The sequence below is a fragment of the Pezoporus occidentalis genome, unplaced genomic scaffold (genome assembly GCF_034315485.1).
Source record: "Pezoporus occidentalis ecotype Australia unplaced genomic scaffold, CSIRO_AGI_Poc_V1 ctg817, whole genome shotgun sequence".
NCBI lineage: Eukaryota > Metazoa > Chordata > Aves > Psittaciformes > Psittacidae > Pezoporus > Pezoporus occidentalis.
In genome coordinates this window covers 1-17,500 of record NW_026916178.1, presented here as the reverse complement: position 1 = coordinate 17,500, position 17,500 = coordinate 1, and the positions used below count along the sequence as shown (strand labels likewise).

Genomic DNA, 17,500 nt, shown 5'->3' with positions numbered 1-17,500 from the left:
CTCCCCTGTAACTGTAACAAAGTGAGTGTAATACTATATATATATATATATAGGAAAACACAGTAAACGTAACAAAGTGAGCAAAATAAAGCATGTTCAAGAGCATTCTAATGACCCACAGAGGTTCTCAACCCTAACCCTAACCCTAACCCTAACCCTAACCCTAACCCTAACCCTAACCCTATTTCTCCCCTGTAACTGTAACAAAGTGAGTGTAATACTATATATATATATATATACAGGAAAACACAGGAAACGTAACAAAGTGAGCAAAATAAAACATGTTCAAGAGCATTCTAATGACCCACAGAGGTTCTCAACCCTAACCCTAACCCTAACCCTAACCCTAACCCTAACCGTAAACCTAACCCTAACCCATTTCTCCCCTCTAACTGTAACAAAGCGAGTGTAATACTATATATATATATATATACAGGAAAACACAGTAAACGTAACAAAGTGAGCAAAATAAAGTATGTTCAAGAGCATTCTAATGACCCACAGAGGTTCTCAACCCTAACCCTAACCCTAACCCTAACCCTAACCCTAACCCATTTCTCCCCTGTAACTGTAACAAAGTGAGTGCAACACTATATATATTTATATATAGGAAAACACAGTAAATGTAACAAAGTGAGCAAAATAAAGCATGTTCAAGAGCATTCTAATGACCCACAGAGGTTCTCAACCCTAACCCTAACCCTAACCCTAACCCTAACCCTAACCCTAACCCTAACCCAGTTCTCCCCTGTAACTGTAACAAAGTGAGTGTAACCCAGATGACAAAGTACGACTACATGTGGAGCCTGGGCTGCATGCTGGCCAGCATGGTCTATATACACTGACCCTATATAACCAAAACCATAAACCAAAACCAAAATAAAGCATGTTCATAGCACCCCTACCCACAGAGGTTCATAACCCCTAACCCATAACCCTACCCCTAACCCTGACCCATAACCCTCCCCTGCCACCCCCAGACTGTAACAACAGCCTGGACATGTGGAGCCTGGGCTGCATATATATATATGGTCTTCAACACTGACCCTACCCATAACCATAACCCATAACCACAACCATAACCATGACCCCTACCCCATAACCCCGACCCCATAACCCTAACCCTGACCCATAACCATCCCCTGCCACCCCCAGATGTACGACTACAGCCTGGACATGTGGAGCCTGGGCTGCATGCTGGCCAGCATGGTCTTCAACACTGACCCTACCCATAACCATAACCATAACCCATAACCATAACCATAACCATAACCCCTACCCCATAACCCCTACCCCATAACCCCTACCCCATAACCCTGACCCATAACCATCCCCTGCCACCCCCAGATGTACGACTACAGCCTGGACATGTGGAGCCTGGGCTGCATGCTGGCCAGCATGGTCTTCAACACTGACCCTACCCATAACCATAACCCATAACCACAACCATAACCATGACCCCTACCCCATAACCCCGACCCCATAACCCTAACCCTGACCCATAACCATCCCCTGCCACCCCCAGATGTACGACTACAGCCTGGACATGTGGAGCCTGGGCTGCATGCTGGCCAGCATGGTCTTCAGGAAGGAGCCCTTCTTCCACGGCCACGACAACTACGACCAGGTGAGTTCCTCCTGCAGCCCCTGCATCACCTCCTGCAGCCCCTGCATCACCTCCTGCAGCCCCTGCATCACCTCCTCCTGCATCCCCCCTGCATCACCTCCTGCAGCCCCTGCATCACCTCCTGCAGCCCCTGCATCACCTCCTCCTGCAGCCCCTGCATCACCTCCTCCTGCATCCCCTGCATCACCTCCTCCTGCAGCCCCTGCATCACCTCCTGCAGCCCCTGCATCACCTCCTGCATCCCCCCTGCATCACCTCCTCCTGCAGCCCCTGCATCACCTCCTGCAGCCCCTGCATCACCTCCTGCAGCCCCTGCATCACCTCCTCCTGCATCCCCTGCATCAGCTCCTCCTGCAGCCCCTGCATCACCTCCTGCATCCCCCCTGCATCACCTCCTCCTGCATCCCCTGCATCAGCTCCTCCTGCAGCCCCTGCATCACCTCCTGCAGCCCCCCTGCATCACCTCCTCCTGCAGCCCCTGCATCACCTCCTCCTGCAGCCCCTGCATCACCTCCTCCTGCAGCCCCCCTGCATCACCTCCTCCTGCAGCCCCCCTGCATAACCTCCTCCTGCAGCCCCTGCATCACCTCTTCCTGCATCCCCCCTGCATCACCTCCTCCTGCAGCCCCCCTGCATCACCTCCTCCTGCAGCCCCTGCATCACCTCCTCCTGCAGCCCCTGCATCACCTCCTCCTGCATCCCCTGCATCACCTCCTCCTGCAGCCCCTGCATCACCTCTTCCTGCATCCCCCCTGCATCACCTCCTGCAGCGCCTGCATCACCTCCTGCAGCCCCTGCATCACCTCCTCCTGCAGCCCCTGCATCACCTCCTCCTGCAGCCCCTGCATCACCTCCTCCTGCAGCCCCCCTGCATCACCTCCTCCTGCATCCCCTGCATCACCTCCTCCTGCAGCCCCTGCATCACCTCCTCCTGCAGCCCCTGCATCACCTCCTCCTGCAGCCCCTGCATCACCTCCTGCAGCCCCTGCATCACCTCCTCCTGCATCCCCCCTGCATCACCTCCTCCTGCATCCCCCCTGCATCACCTCCTGCAGCCCCTGCATCACCTCCTGCATCCCCCCTGCATCACCTCCTCCTGCATCCCCCCTGCATCACCTCCTCCTGCATCCCCCCTGCATCACCTCCTCCTGCATCCCCTGCATCACCTCCTCCTGCAGCCCCTGCATCACCTCCTCCTGCAGCCCCTGCATCACCTCCTCCTGCAGCCCCTGCATCACCTCCTCCTGCAGCCCCCCTGCATCACCTCCTCCTGCAGCCCCTGCATCACCTCCTCCTGCAGCCCCTGCATCACCTCCTCCTGCAGCCCCCCTGCATCACCTCCTCCTGCAGCCCCTGCATCACCTCCTGCATCCCCCCTGCATCAGCTCCTGCAGCCCCTGCATCACCTCCTGCAGCCCCTGCATCACCTCCTGCAGCCCCTGCATCACCTCCTCCTGCAGCCCCTGCATCACCTCCTGCATCCAAACCCTCACCTGAGCCTGATCCTGCATTGCCCCAAACTGCTCCTCCATCACCCCAACCTTCTCCAGCATCCTGAGCCCCCCTCCATCACCCCAAACAGCCCCCATAACCCCAACCCTGCCCCATAACCCCAAACAGCCCCCATAACCCCAATGCTTCCCCATAACCCCAATGCTTCCCCATAACCCCAACCCTTCCCCATCACCCCAAACAGCCCCCATCACCCCAACCCTTCCCCATAACCCCAACCCTTCCCCATCACCCCAACCCTGCCCCATAACCCCAACCCTTCCCCATCACCCCAACGCTTCCCCATAACCCCAATGCTTCCCCATAACCCCAACCCTTCCCCATCACCCCAACGCTTCCCCATAACCCCAACCCTTCCCCATCACCCCAACGCTTCCCCATAACCCCAACCCTTCCCCATCACCCCAACCCTGCCCCATAACCCCAACCCTTCCCCATCACCCCAACGCTTCCCCATAACCCCAATGCTTCCCCATAACCCCAACCCTTCCCCATAACCCCAACCCTTCCCCATAACCCCAACCCTTCCCCATAGCCCCAACCCTTCCCCATCACCCCAACCCTTCCCCATCACCCCAACCCTTCCCCATCACCCCAACCCTTCCCCATCACCCCAACCCTGCCCCATAACCCCAATGCTTCCCCATAACCCCAACCCTTCCCCATCACCCCAACGCTTCCCCATAACCCCAACCCTTCCCCATCACCCCAATGCTTCCCCATAACCCCAACCCTTCCCCATCACCCCAATGCTTCCCCATAACCCCAACCCTTCCCCATCGCCCCAACCCTTCCCCATCACCCCAACCCTTCCCCATAACCCCAACCCTTCCCCATAACCCCAACCCTTCCCCATAACCCCAACCCTTCCCCATCACCCCAACCCTTCCCCATCACCCCAACCCTTCCCCATCACCCCAACCCTTCCCCATAACCCCAACCCTTCCCCATAACCCCAACCCTTCCCCATCACCCCAACCCTTCCCCATAGCCCCAACCCTTCCCCATAACCCCAACCCTTCCCCATAACCCCAACCCTTCCCCATCACCCCAACCCTTCCCCATAACCCCAACCCTTCCCCATAACCCCAATGCTTCCCCATCACCCCAACCCTTCCCCATAACCCCAACCCTTCCCCATCACCCCAACCCTTCCCCATAGCCCCAACCCTTCCCCATAACCCCAACCCTTCCCCATCACCCCAACCCTTCCCCATCACCCCAACCCTTCCCCATCACCCCAACCCTTCCCCATCACCCCAATGCTTCCCCATAACCCCAACCCTTCCCCATCACCCCAACCCTTCCCCATAACCCCAACCCTTCCCCATAGCCCCAACCCTTCCCCATCACCCCAACCCTTCCCCATCGCCCCAACCCTTCCCCATGCCCCCGGGCCTCATCCTGCCCTGTTCCCCGCAGCTCGTGCGCATCGCCAAGGTGCTGGGCACCGAGGAGCTCTACGATTACATCGACAAGTACGGCATCGACCTGGACCCGCGCTTCAACGACATCCTGGGCAGGTGGGGCCGCCCGCCGCATCCTGTCCGCCCCATTGAGCCCATCCGCCCCACTGACCCCAACCCATCCCATAGACCCCAACCCAACCCATCCAGCCCATAGACCCCATCTGCCCCATAGACCCCAACCCATCCCATCCAACCCATAGACCCCATCCACTCCATAGACCCCAACCCATCCACCCCATTGACCCCATCCACCCCATTGACCCCATCCACCCCATTGACCCCATCCCCCCCATCCCATTGACCCCATCCACCCCATAGACCCCATCCACCCCATAGACCCCATCCACCCCATAGACCCCAGCCCATCCACCCCATTGACCCCATCCACCCCATTGACCCCATCCCATCCCATCCACCCCATTGACCCCAGCCCATTCATCCCATTGACCCCATCCGCCCCATTGACCCCAGCCCAGCCCAACCCATCCCATCCACCCCATTGACCCCATCCATCCCATTGACCCCAGCCCATTGACCCCAGCCCATCCATCCCATAGACCCCATCTCATCCACCCCATAGACCCCAGCCCATCCATCCCATTGACCCCATCCACCCCATTGACCCCAGCCCATCCACCCCATTGACCCCATCCACCCCATAGACCCCATCCGCCCCATTGACCCCATAAACCCCATCCACCCCATAGACCCCATCCGCCCCATTGACCCCATAAACCCCATCCACCCCATAGACCCCATCCCATCCACCCCATTGACCCCATCCCACCCCATCCACCACATAGACCCCATCCCATCCCATCCCATTGACCCCATCCACCCCATAGACCCCATCCCATCCATCCCAGCCCATCCACCCCATTGACCCCATCCCATCCATCCCATTGACCCCATCCCATCCATCCCATCCCATCCATCCCATTGACCCCATCCCATCCATCCCATCCCATCCATCCCATTGACCCCAGCCCATCCCATCCACCCCATTGACCCCATCCCATCCCATCCATCCATCCCATTGACCCCATCCCATTCATCCCATTGACCCCATCCCATCCATCCCATCCCATCCACCCCATTGACCCCATCCCATCCACCCCATTGACCCCATCCACCCCATAGACCCCAACCCATCCCTGCCCATCCACCCCATCCGCCCCATTGACCCCATCCCATCCCCCCCATTGACCCCATCCCCCCCATTGACCCCATCCCATCCCCCCCATCCCATTGACCCCATCCCATCCCATCCACCCCATTGACCCCACCCCATTGACCCCAGCCCATCCATCCCAGCCCATCCCATCCACCCCATTGACCCCATCCCATTGACCCCAGCCCATCCCATCCACCCCATTGACCCCATCCCATCCCATCCATCCCATTGACCCCATCCCATTCATCCCATTGACCCCATCCCATCCATCCCATCCCATCCACCCCATAGACCCCAGCCCATCCCTGCCCATCCACCCCATCCATCCCATTGACCCCATCCCATCCCCCCCATTGACCCCATCCCCCCCATTGACCCCATCCCATCCCCCCCATCCCATTGACCCCATCCCATCCCATCCACCCCATTGACCCCACCCCATTGACCCCAGCCCATCCATCCCAGCCCATCCCATCCACCCCATTGACCCCATCCCATTGACCCCAGCCCATCCCATCCACCCCATTGACCCCATCCCATCCCATCCATCCCATTGACCCCATCCCATCCATCCCATTGACCCCATCCCATCCATCCCACCCCATCCATCCCATTGACCCCACCCCATCCCCCCCATTGACCCCATCCCCCCCCCATTCCCGTTTTCCCGCAGGCACTCCCGGAAGCGTTGGGAACGTTTCGTGCACAGCGAGAACCAGCACCTGGTGAGCGCCGAGGCCCTGGACTTCCTGGACCAGCTCCTGCGCTACGACCACCAGAGCCGGCTCACGGCGCGCGACGCCATGGAGCACCCCTACTTCTGTATGTGGGGCTGCCCCATAGCGAGCGACCTGACCCATAGAGAGCACCCCTACTTCTGTATGTGGGGCTGACCCATAGCGAGCAACCTGACCCATAGCGAGCACCCCTACTTCTGTATGTGGGGCTGCCCCATAGCGAGCGACCTGACCCATAGCGAGCACCCTGACCCATAGCGAGCACCCTGACCCATAGCGAGCACCCTGACCCATAGAGAGCACCCCTACTTCTGTATGTGGGGCTGCCCCATAGAGAGCAACCTGACCCATAGAGAGCACCCCTACTTCTGTATGTGGGGCTGACCCATAGAGAGCAACCTGACCCATAGAGAGCGACCTGACCCATAGAGAGCAACCTGACCCATAGAGAGCACCCCTACTTCTGTGCGTGGGGCTGACCCATAGCGAGCGACCTGACCCATAGCGAGCACCCTGACCCATAGAGAGCACCCCTACTTCTGTGCGTGGGGCTGCCCCATAGAGAGCGACCTGACCCATAGAGAGCAACCTGACCCATAGAGAGCGACCTGACCCATAGAGAGCAACCTGACCCATAGCGAGCAACCTGACCCATAGCGAGCACCCCTACTTCTGTGCGTGGGGCTGCCCCATAGCGAGCTCCCTGACCCATAGAGAGCACCCTGACCCATAGCGAGCACCCCTGACCCATAGAGAGCTCCCTGACCCATAGAGAGCACCCTGACCCATAGAGAGCACCCCTACTTCTGTGCGTGGGGCTGCCCCATAGCGAGCAACCTGACCCATAGAGAGCACCCTGACCCATAGCGAGCGACCTGACCCATAGAGAGCGACCTGACCCATAGAGAGCACCCCTACTTCTGTGCGTGGGGCTGCCCCATAGCGAGCACCCTGACCCATAGAGAGCAACCTGACCCATAGAGAGCACCCTGACCCATAGCGAGCTCCCTGACCCATAGCGAGCACCCTGACCCATAGAGAGCAACCCTACTTCTGTATGTGGGGCTGCCCCATAGCGAGCAACCTGACCCATAGCGAGCGACCTGACCCATAGAGAGCACCCTGACCCATAGAGAGAGCACCCTGACCCACAGCGAGCACCCTGACCCATAGCGAGCACCCCTACTTCTGTATGTGGGGCTGCCCCATAGCGAGCGACCTGACCCATAGAGAGCAACCTGACCCACAGCGAGCACCCCTACTTCTGTGCGTGGGGCTGCCCCATAGCGAGCTCCCTGACCCATAGAGAGCAACCTGACCCATAGCGAGCGACCTGACCCATAGAGAGCAACCTGACCCATAGAGAGCACCCTGACCCATAGAGAGCACCCTGACCCATAGCGAGCAACCTGACCCATAGAGAGCAACCTGACCCATAGCGAGCGACCTGCCCCATAGCGAGCTCCCTGACCCATAGCGAGCTCCCTGACCCATAGCGAGCAACCTGACCCATACAGAGCAACCTGACCCATAGCGAGCACCCTGACCCATAGCGAGCACCCTGACCCATAGAGAGCACCCTGACCCATAGCGAGCACCCCTACTTCTGTATGTGGGGCTGCCCCATAGCGAGCACCCTGACCCATAGAGAGCTCCCTGACCCATAGCGAGCACCCTGACCCATAGAGAGCACCCCTACTTCTGTATGTGGGGCTGACCCATAGCGAGCGACCTGACCCATAGCGAGCACCCTGACCCATAGCGAGCACCCCCTGACCCATAGCGAGCACCCCTGACCCATAGCGAGCACCCTGACCCATAGAGAGCACCCCTACTTCTGTGCGTGGGGCTGACCCATAGCGAGCACCCTGACCCATAGCGAGCACCCTGACCCATAGCAAGCACCCCTGACCCATAGCGAGCACCCCTACTTCTGTATGTGGGGCTGCCCCATAGCGAGCAGGCCGGACCCATAGAGAGCAACCTGACCCATAGAGAGCAACCTGACCCATAGAGAGCTCCCTGACCCATAGAGAGCAACCTGACCCATAGAGAGCACCCCTACTTCTGTATGTGGGGCTGCCCCATAGCGAGCAGGCCGGACCCATAGAGAGCACCCCTACTTCTGTATGTGGGGCTGCCCCATAGCGAGCAGGCCGGACCCATAGCGAGCAACCTGACCCATAGAGAGCAACCTGACCCATAGAGAGCAACCTGACCCATAGCGAGCATCCCTACTTCTGTATGTGGGGCTGCCCCATAGCGAGCAGGCCGGACCCATAGCGAGCTCCCTGACCCATAGCGAGCACCCCTACTTCTGTATGTGGGGCTGACCCATAGCGAGCTCCCTGACCCATAGCGAGCACCCTGACCCATAGCGAGCACCCTGACCCATAGCGAGCACCCCTACTTCTGTGCGTGGGGCTGACCCATAGCGACCAACCTGACCCACAGAGAGCACCCCTACTTCTGTGCGTGGGGCTGCCCCATAGCGAGCAACCTGACCCATAGAGAGCACCCTGACCCATAGCGAGCGACCTGACCCATAGAGAGCGACCTGACCCATAGAGAGCACCCCTACTTCTGTGCGTGGGGCTGCCCCATAGCGAGCACCCTGACCCATAGAGAGCAACCTGACCCATAGAGAGCACCCTGACCCATAGCGAGCTCCCTGACCCATAGCGAGCACCCTGACCCATAGAGAGCAACCCTACTTCTGTATGTGGGGCTGCCCCATAGCGAGCAACCTGACCCATAGCGAGCGACCTGACCCATAGAGAGCACCCTGACCCATAGAGAGAGCACCCTGACCCACAGCGAGCACCCTGACCCATAGCGAGCACCCCTACTTCTGTATGTGGGGCTGCCCCATAGCGAGCGACCTGACCCATAGAGAGCAACCTGACCCACAGCGAGCACCCCTACTTCTGTGCGTGGGGCTGCCCCATAGCGAGCTCCCTGACCCATAGAGAGCAACCTGACCCATAGCGAGCGACCTGACCCATAGAGAGCAACCTGACCCATAGAGAGCACCCTGACCCATAGAGAGCACCCTGACCCATAGCGAGCAACCTGACCCATAGAGAGCAACCTGACCCATAGCGAGCGACCTGCCCCATAGCGAGCTCCCTGACCCATAGCGAGCTCCCTGACCCATAGCGAGCAACCTGACCCATACAGAGCAACCTGACCCATAGCGAGCACCCTGACCCATAGCGAGCACCCTGACCCATAGAGAGCACCCTGACCCATAGCGAGCACCCCTACTTCTGTATGTGGGGCTGCCCCATAGCGAGCACCCTGACCCATAGAGAGCTCCCTGACCCATAGCGAGCACCCTGACCCATAGAGAGCACCCCTACTTCTGTATGTGGGGCTGACCCATAGCGAGCGACCTGACCCATAGCGAGCACCCTGACCCATAGCGAGCACCCCCTGACCCATAGCGAGCACCCCTGACCCATAGCGAGCACCCTGACCCATAGAGAGCACCCCTACTTCTGTGCGTGGGGCTGACCCATAGCGAGCACCCTGACCCATAGCGAGCACCCTGACCCATAGCAAGCACCCCTGACCCATAGCGAGCACCCCTACTTCTGTATGTGGGGCTGCCCCATAGCGAGCAGGCCGGACCCATAGAGAGCAACCTGACCCATAGAGAGCAACCTGACCCATAGAGAGCTCCCTGACCCATAGAGAGCAACCTGACCCATAGAGAGCACCCCTACTTCTGTATGTGGGGCTGCCCCATAGCGAGCAGGCCGGACCCATAGAGAGCACCCCTACTTCTGTATGTGGGGCTGCCCCATAGCGAGCAGGCCGGACCCATAGCGAGCAACCTGACCCATAGAGAGCAACCTGACCCATAGAGAGCAACCTGACCCATAGCGAGCATCCCTACTTCTGTATGTGGGGCTGCCCCATAGCGAGCAGGCCGGACCCATAGCGAGCTCCCTGACCCATAGCGAGCACCCCTACTTCTGTATGTGGGGCTGACCCATAGCGAGCTCCCTGACCCATAGCGAGCACCCTGACCCATAGCGAGCACCCTGACCCATAGCGAGCACCCCTACTTCTGTGCGTGGGGCTGACCCATAGCGACCAACCTGACCCACAGAGAGCACCCCTACTTCTGTGCGTGGGGCTGCCCCATAGCGAGCAACCTGACCCATAGAGAGCACCCTGACCCATAGAGAGCACCCTGACCCATAGCGAGCACCCCTACTTCTGTATGTGGGGCTGACCCATAGCGAGCTCCCTGACCCATAGCGAGCTCCCTGACCCATAGAGAGCAACCTGACCCATAGAGAGCTCCCTGACCCATAGCGAGCACCCCTACTTCTGTACGTGGGGCTGACCCATAGAGAGCACCCCTACTTCTGTGCATGGGGCTGACCCATAGCGAGCTCCCTGACCCATAGCGAGCACCCTGACCCATAGCGAGCTCCCTGACCCATAGCGAGCTCCCCTGACCCATAGCGAGCACCCCTACTTCTGTACGTGGGGCTGACCCATAGCGAGCACCCCTGACCCATAGCGAGCACCCCTACTTCTGTACGTGGGGCTGACCCATAGCGAGCACCCCTACTTCTGTACATGGGGCTGCCCCAGAGCGAGCACCCCTACTTCTCTGTGTGGGGCTGCCCCATAGCAAGCACCCCTGACCCATAGAGAGCACCCCTACTTCTGTATGTGGGGCTGACCCATAGCGAGCAGGCCTGACCCATAGCGAGCACCCCTACTTCTGTACGTGGGGCTGACCCATAGCGAACAGGCCTGACCCATAGCGAGCAGGCCTGACCTATAGTGAGTACCCCTGACCCATAGCGAGCACCCCTACTTCTGTACATGGGGCTGCCCCAGAGCGAGCACCCCTACTTCTCTGTGTGGGGCTGCCCCATGGCAAGCACCACTACTGCTGTGTGTGGGGCTGCCCCATAGCGAGCAGGCCTGACCCATAGGGAGCACCCTGACCCATACGGAGCATCCCTGACCTATAGGGAGCACCCCTACTTCTTTACATGGGGCCTGCCCCGTAGCCAGCCTCCCTGCCCCATAGCTAGCACCTTGCACCATAGTGAGCATCCCTGCCCTATAGCCAGCACCCTACCCCGTAGCAAGCATCCCTGCCCCATAGGCAGCTCTGTGCCCCATAGCCAGCACCCTGCCCCATAGCTGGCATCTCTCCCCCATAGCCAGCACTGTGCCCCATAGCCAGCACCCTGCCCCATAGGGAGCATCTCTGCCCCATAGCCAGTACTGTGCCCCATAGCCAGCACCCTGCCCCATAGTGAGCATCTCTGCCCCATAGCCAGCACCCTGCCCCATAGCAAGCATCTCTGCCCCATAGCCAGCACCCTGCCCCATAGCTGGCATCTCTGCCCCATAGCCAGCACTGTGCCCCATAGCCAGCACCCTGCCCCATAGCAAGCATCTCTGCCCCATAGCCAGCACCCTGCCCCATAGCGAACATCTCTGCCCCATAGCCAGCACTGTTCCCCATAGCCAGCACCCTGCCCCATCGGGAGCATCCCTGCCCCATAGGGAACACCCTGCCCCATAGGGAACACCCTGCTCCATAGGGAACACCCTGCCCCATAGGGAACACCCTGCCCCATAGCGAGCATCCCTGCCCCATAGGGAACACTGTGCCCATAGGGATCACCCCGCCCCATAGGGAACACCCTGCCCCATAGGGATCACCCTGCCCCATAGGGATCACCCCGCCCCATAGGGAACACCCCGCCCCATAGGGAACATCCTGCCCCATAGGGATCACCCTGCCCCATAGGGAACACCCTGCTCCATCGGGAGCATCCCTGCCCCACAGGGAACACCCTGCCCCATAGGGAACACCCTGCCCCATAGGGAACACCCTGCTCCATAGGGAGCATCCCTGCCCCACAGGGAACACCCTGCCCCATAGGGAACACACTGCTCCACAGGGAACACCCTGCCCCATAGGGAACACCCTGCCCCACAGGGATCACCCCGCCCCATAGGGATCACCCCGCCCCATAGCGAGCATCCCTGCCCCATAGGGATCACCCTGCCCCATAGGGAACACCCCGCCCCATAGGGATCACCCTGCCCCATAGGGAGCACCCTGCCCCATAGGGATCACCCCGCCCCATAGGGAACACCCTGCCCCATAGCGAGCATCCCTGCCCCATAGGGATCACCCTGCCCCATAGGGATCCCCCGCGCTGGGGCCGCTGCCCCCAGCCCCCATGGGTGCTCCCAGAGGTCCCATGGGTGCTGCCCTCTCCCCACAGACCCCATCGCCAAGGACCCCGCGCGGGGCAGCGCCGGGGCCGGGATCTCCCCCAGCAGCGCCCCCGCCCCCTCCTCGTCCTCCTCCTCCTCGGGGCTCCTGGGAGGTGGGGGATGGGGGGGATGGGGGGGATGGGATGGGATGGGATAAATGAGGATGGGATGGGGGGGATGGGGTGGGGGGATGGGGGGATGGGATGGGATGGGATGGGATAAATGGGGATGGGGGAATGGGATGGGATGGGGGGATGGGATTGGGTGGGATGGGATGGATGGGATGGGATGGGGGGATGGGATAAGTGGGATGGGGGGGATGGGGGGATGGGATGGGGGGATGGGGGGGATGGGGGGATGGGGTGGGGGGATGGGATAAGTGGGATGGGATGGGATAAATGGGATGGAGTGGGATGGGATGGATGGGATGGGATGGGGGGATGGGATAAGTGGGATGGGGGGGATGGGGGGATGGGATGGGGGGATGGGGGGGATGGGGGGATGGGATGGGGGGATGGGATATGTGGAATGGATGGGATGGGATGGGATGGGATGGGGGGGATGGGATGGGTTGGGGGGATGGGATGGGATGGATGGGATGGGGGGGATGGGATGGGGTGGGGGATGGGATGGGATGGGATGGGATGGGGTTGGATGGGATGGATGGGGTGGGGGTGGGGATGGATGGGATGGGGGGGGATGGATGGATGGGGTGGGGGATGGGGGGATGGGGTGGGGGATGGGATGGATGGGATGGGGGGGGATGGGATGGATGGGGTGGGATGGGGTGGGGGTGGGGATGGATGGGGTGGATGGGGTGGGGGATGGGATGGGGATGGGGATGGATGGGATGGATGGGGTGGGGGTGGGATGGGGTTGGATGGGGTGGGGGATGGGGGGATGGGATGGGGTGGGGGGGGGTGGATGGAATGGGATGGGGTGGGGGGGATGGGATGGGATGGGATGGATGGGATGGGGAAAGGGATGGATGGGGTGGGGGATGGGGGTATGGGATGGGTGGGGGTGGGGATGGATGGGATGGATGGGATGGATGGGGTGGGGGATGGATGGGGGATGGGGGGATGGGATGGATGGGATGGGGTTGGATGGGATGGATGGGGGGTGGGGGTGGGGCTGGGCAGTCTGTGTTTCCCCCTAAATCTCTCTGGTCCCTCCTGGGGGGCTCCGTGCCGGGGGGTCCCAGCAGGCGCCGCCCCCCCCCATTCCCGGTGTTCCCCCGCAGGGAGCAGCCCCATGGCCCCGTCCCAGCCCCCCCCCGCCGCCGCCGCCGCCCCGCCCCCCACCGCGGGCTCCCCGGCAGCCGGGGCCCAGCCTTGAGCCCGAGCCCCGCCCCCCCCTGACCCATTCCCGCGGGAGGGGCAGAGGAGTCATAGAGGAGTCATAGAGGAGTCATACTGTCATAGAGGAGTCATAGAGGAGTCATAGAGGAGTCATAGAGGAGTCATAGAGGAGTCATAGAGGAGTCACAGAGGAGTCACGGAGGAGTCATACTGTCATAGAGGAGTCATAGAGGAGTCATAGAGGAGTCATACTGTCATAGAGGAGTCATAGAGGAGTCATAGAGGAGTCATAGAGGAGTCTTACTGTCATAGAGGAGTCATAGAGGAGTCATAGAGGAGTCATAGAGGAGTCATAGAGGAGTCATAGAGGAGTCATAGAGGAGTCATAGAGGAGTCAGAGGAGTCATAGAGGAGTCATAGAGGAGTCTTACTGTCATAGAGGAGTCATAGAGGAGTCATAGAGGAGTCATAGAGGAGTCATAGAGGAGTGTCATAGAGGAGTCTTAGAGGAGTCATAGAGGAGTCATAGAGGAGTCATAGAGGAGTCATGGAGGAGTCATAGTGGAGTCATAGTGGAGTCATAGAGGAGTCATAGAGGAGTCATAGAGGAGTCATAGAGGAGTCATACTGTCATAGAGGAGTCGTAGAGGAGTCATAGTGTCATAGAGGAGTCATAGAGGAGTCATAGAGGACTCATAGAGGAGTCATACTGTCATAGAGGAGTCATAGAGGAGTCATAGAGGAGTCATAGAGGAGTCATAGAGGAGTCATACTGTCATAGAGGAGTCATAGAGCAGTCATAGAGGAGTCATACTGTCATAGAGGAGTCATAGAGGAGTCATACTGTCATAGAGGAGTCATAGAGGAGTCATACTGTCATAGAGGAGTCATAGAGGAGTCATAGAGGAGTCATAGAGGAGTCATAGAGGAGTCATAGAGGAGTCATAGAGGAGTCATAGAGGAGTCATAGAGGAGTCACAGAGGAGTCACAGAGGAGTCATACTGTCATAGAGGAGTCATAGAGGAGTCACAGAGGAGTCATACTGTCATAGAGGAGTCATAGAGGAGTCATAGAGGAGTCATAGAGGAGTCATATAGGACTCATAGAGGAGTCATACTGTCATAGAGGAGTCATAGAGGAGTCATAGAGGAGTCATAGAGGAGTCATAGAGGAGTCATAGAGGAGTCATAGAGGAGTCATAGAGGAGTCATAGAGGAGTCATACTGTCATAGAGGAGTCATAGAGCAGTCATAGAGTAGTCATACTGTCATAGAGGAGTCATAGAGGAGTCATACTGTCATAGAGGAGTCATAGAGGAGTCATAGAGGAGTCATAGAGGAGTCATACTGTCATAGAGGAGTCATAGAGGAGTCATAGAGGAGTCATAGAGGAGTCATAGAGGAGTCATATAGGACTCATAGAGGAGTCATACTGTCATAGAGGAGTCATAGAGGAGTCATAGAGGAGACAGAGAAGAGTCATAGAGGAGTCACAGAGGAGTCATAGAGGAGTCATACTGTCATAGAGGAGTCATAGAGAGTCATAGAGGAGTCATAGAGGAGTCATAGAGGAGTCATAGAGGAGTCATACTGTCATAGAGGAGTCATAGAGGAGTCATAGAGGAGTCATAGAGGAGTCATACTGTCATAGAGGAGTCATAGAGGAGTCATAGAGGAGTCATAGAGGAGTCATACTGTCATAGAGGAGGCGTAGAGGAGTCATAGTGTCATAGAGGAGTCATAGAGGAGTCATAGAGGACTCATACAGGAGTCATAGGGGAGTCATAGAGGAGTCATAGAGGAGTCATAGAGGAGTCATAGAGGAGTCATAGAGGAGTCATAGAGGAGTCATAGAGGAGTCATACTGTCATAGAGGAGTCATAGAGGAGTCATAGAGGAGTCATACTGTCATAGAGGAGTCATAGAGGAGTCATAGAGGAGTCATAGAGGAGTCATACTGTCATAGAGGAGTCATAGAGGAGTCATAGAGGAGTCATACTGTCATAGAGGAGTCATAGAGGAGTCATAGAGGAGTCATAGAGGAGTCATAGAGGAGTCATAGAGGAGTCTTAGAGGAGTCATAGAGGAGTCATAGAGGAGTCATAGAGGAGTCATACTGTCATAGAGGAGTCATAGAGGAGTCATAGAGGAGTCATAGAGGAGTCATAGAGGAGTCATAGAGGAGTCATACTGTCATAGAGGAGTCATAGAGGAGTCATAGAGGAGTCATAGAGGAGTCATAGAGGAGTCATAGAGGAGTCATAGAGGAGTCATACTGTCATAGAGGAGTCATAGAGGAGTCATAGAGGAGTCATACTGTCATAGAGGAGTCATAGAGGAGTCATAGAGGAGTCAGAGGAGTCATAGAGAAGTCATAGAGTAGTCATAGAGGAGTCATAGTGGAGTCATAGAGGAGTCACAGAGGAGTCACAGAGGAGTCATACTGTCATAGAGGAGTCATAGAGGAGTCATAGAGGAGTCATAGAGGAGTCATAGAGGAGTCATAGAGGAGTCACAGAGGAGTCACAGAGGAGTCATAGAGGAGTCATAGAGGAGTCATAGAGGAGTCATACTGTCATAGAGGAGTCATAGAGGAGTCATAGAGGAGTCATAGAGGAGTCATAGAGGAGTCATAGAGGAGTCATAGAGGAGTCATACTGTCATAGAGGAATCATAGAGTAGTCATAGAGGAGTCATATTTTCATAGGGGAGGCATAGAGGATTCATACTGTCATACAGGAGTCATAGAGGAGTCATAGAGGAGTCATAGAGGAGTCATAGAGGAGTCATAGAGGAGTCATAGAGGAGTCATAGAGGAGTCATAGAGGTGTCATAGAGGAGTCATACTGTCATAGAGGAGTCATAGAGGAGTCATACTGTCATAGAGGAGTCATAGAGGAGTCATAGAGGAGTCATAGAGGAGTCATACTGTCATAGAGGAGTCATAGAGGAGTCATAGAGGAGTCATAGAGGAGTCATAGAGGAGTCATAGAGGAGTCATAGAGGAGTCATAGAGGAGTCTTACTGTCATAGAGGAGTCATAGAGGAGTCATAGAGGAGTCATAGAGGAGTCATAGAGGAGTCATACTGTCATAGAGGAGTCATAGAGGAGTCATGGAGGAGTCAGAGAGGAGTCAGAGGAGTCATAGAGGAGTCATAGAGGAGTCTTACTGTCATAGAGGAGTCATAGAGGAGTCATAGAGGAGTCATAGAGGAGTCATAGAGGAGTCATAGAGGAGTCATACTGTCATAGAGGAGTCTTAGAGGAGTCATAGAGGAGTCATAGAGGAGTCATAGAGGAGTCATGGAGGAGTCATAGTGGAGTCATAGTGGAGTCATAGAGGAGTCATAGAGGAGTCATAGAGGAGTCATAGAGGAGTCATACTGTCATAGAGGAGTCGTAGAGGAGTCAT

At 57.8% G+C, this 17,500-nt stretch overlaps 1 protein-coding gene across 1 annotated transcript in view; it reads left to right on the top strand.

The window, feature by feature from the left end:
- LOC134156090 (casein kinase II subunit alpha-like) overlaps positions 1 to 12,905 on the top strand; it is a gene marked incomplete at its 3' end in the record, with an annotated part of 19,986 nt that extends 7,081 nt beyond the window's left edge. Inside the window, 4 exon segments of the mRNA XM_062603874.1 lie at positions 1,526 to 1,627; positions 4,562 to 4,662; positions 6,456 to 6,604; positions 12,795 to 12,905. Coding sequence (XP_062459858.1) covers positions 1,526 to 1,627; positions 4,562 to 4,662; positions 6,456 to 6,604; positions 12,795 to 12,905 — 463 coding nt within the window.
- Between the last annotated feature and the right edge of the window lie 4,595 nt (positions 12,906 to 17,500).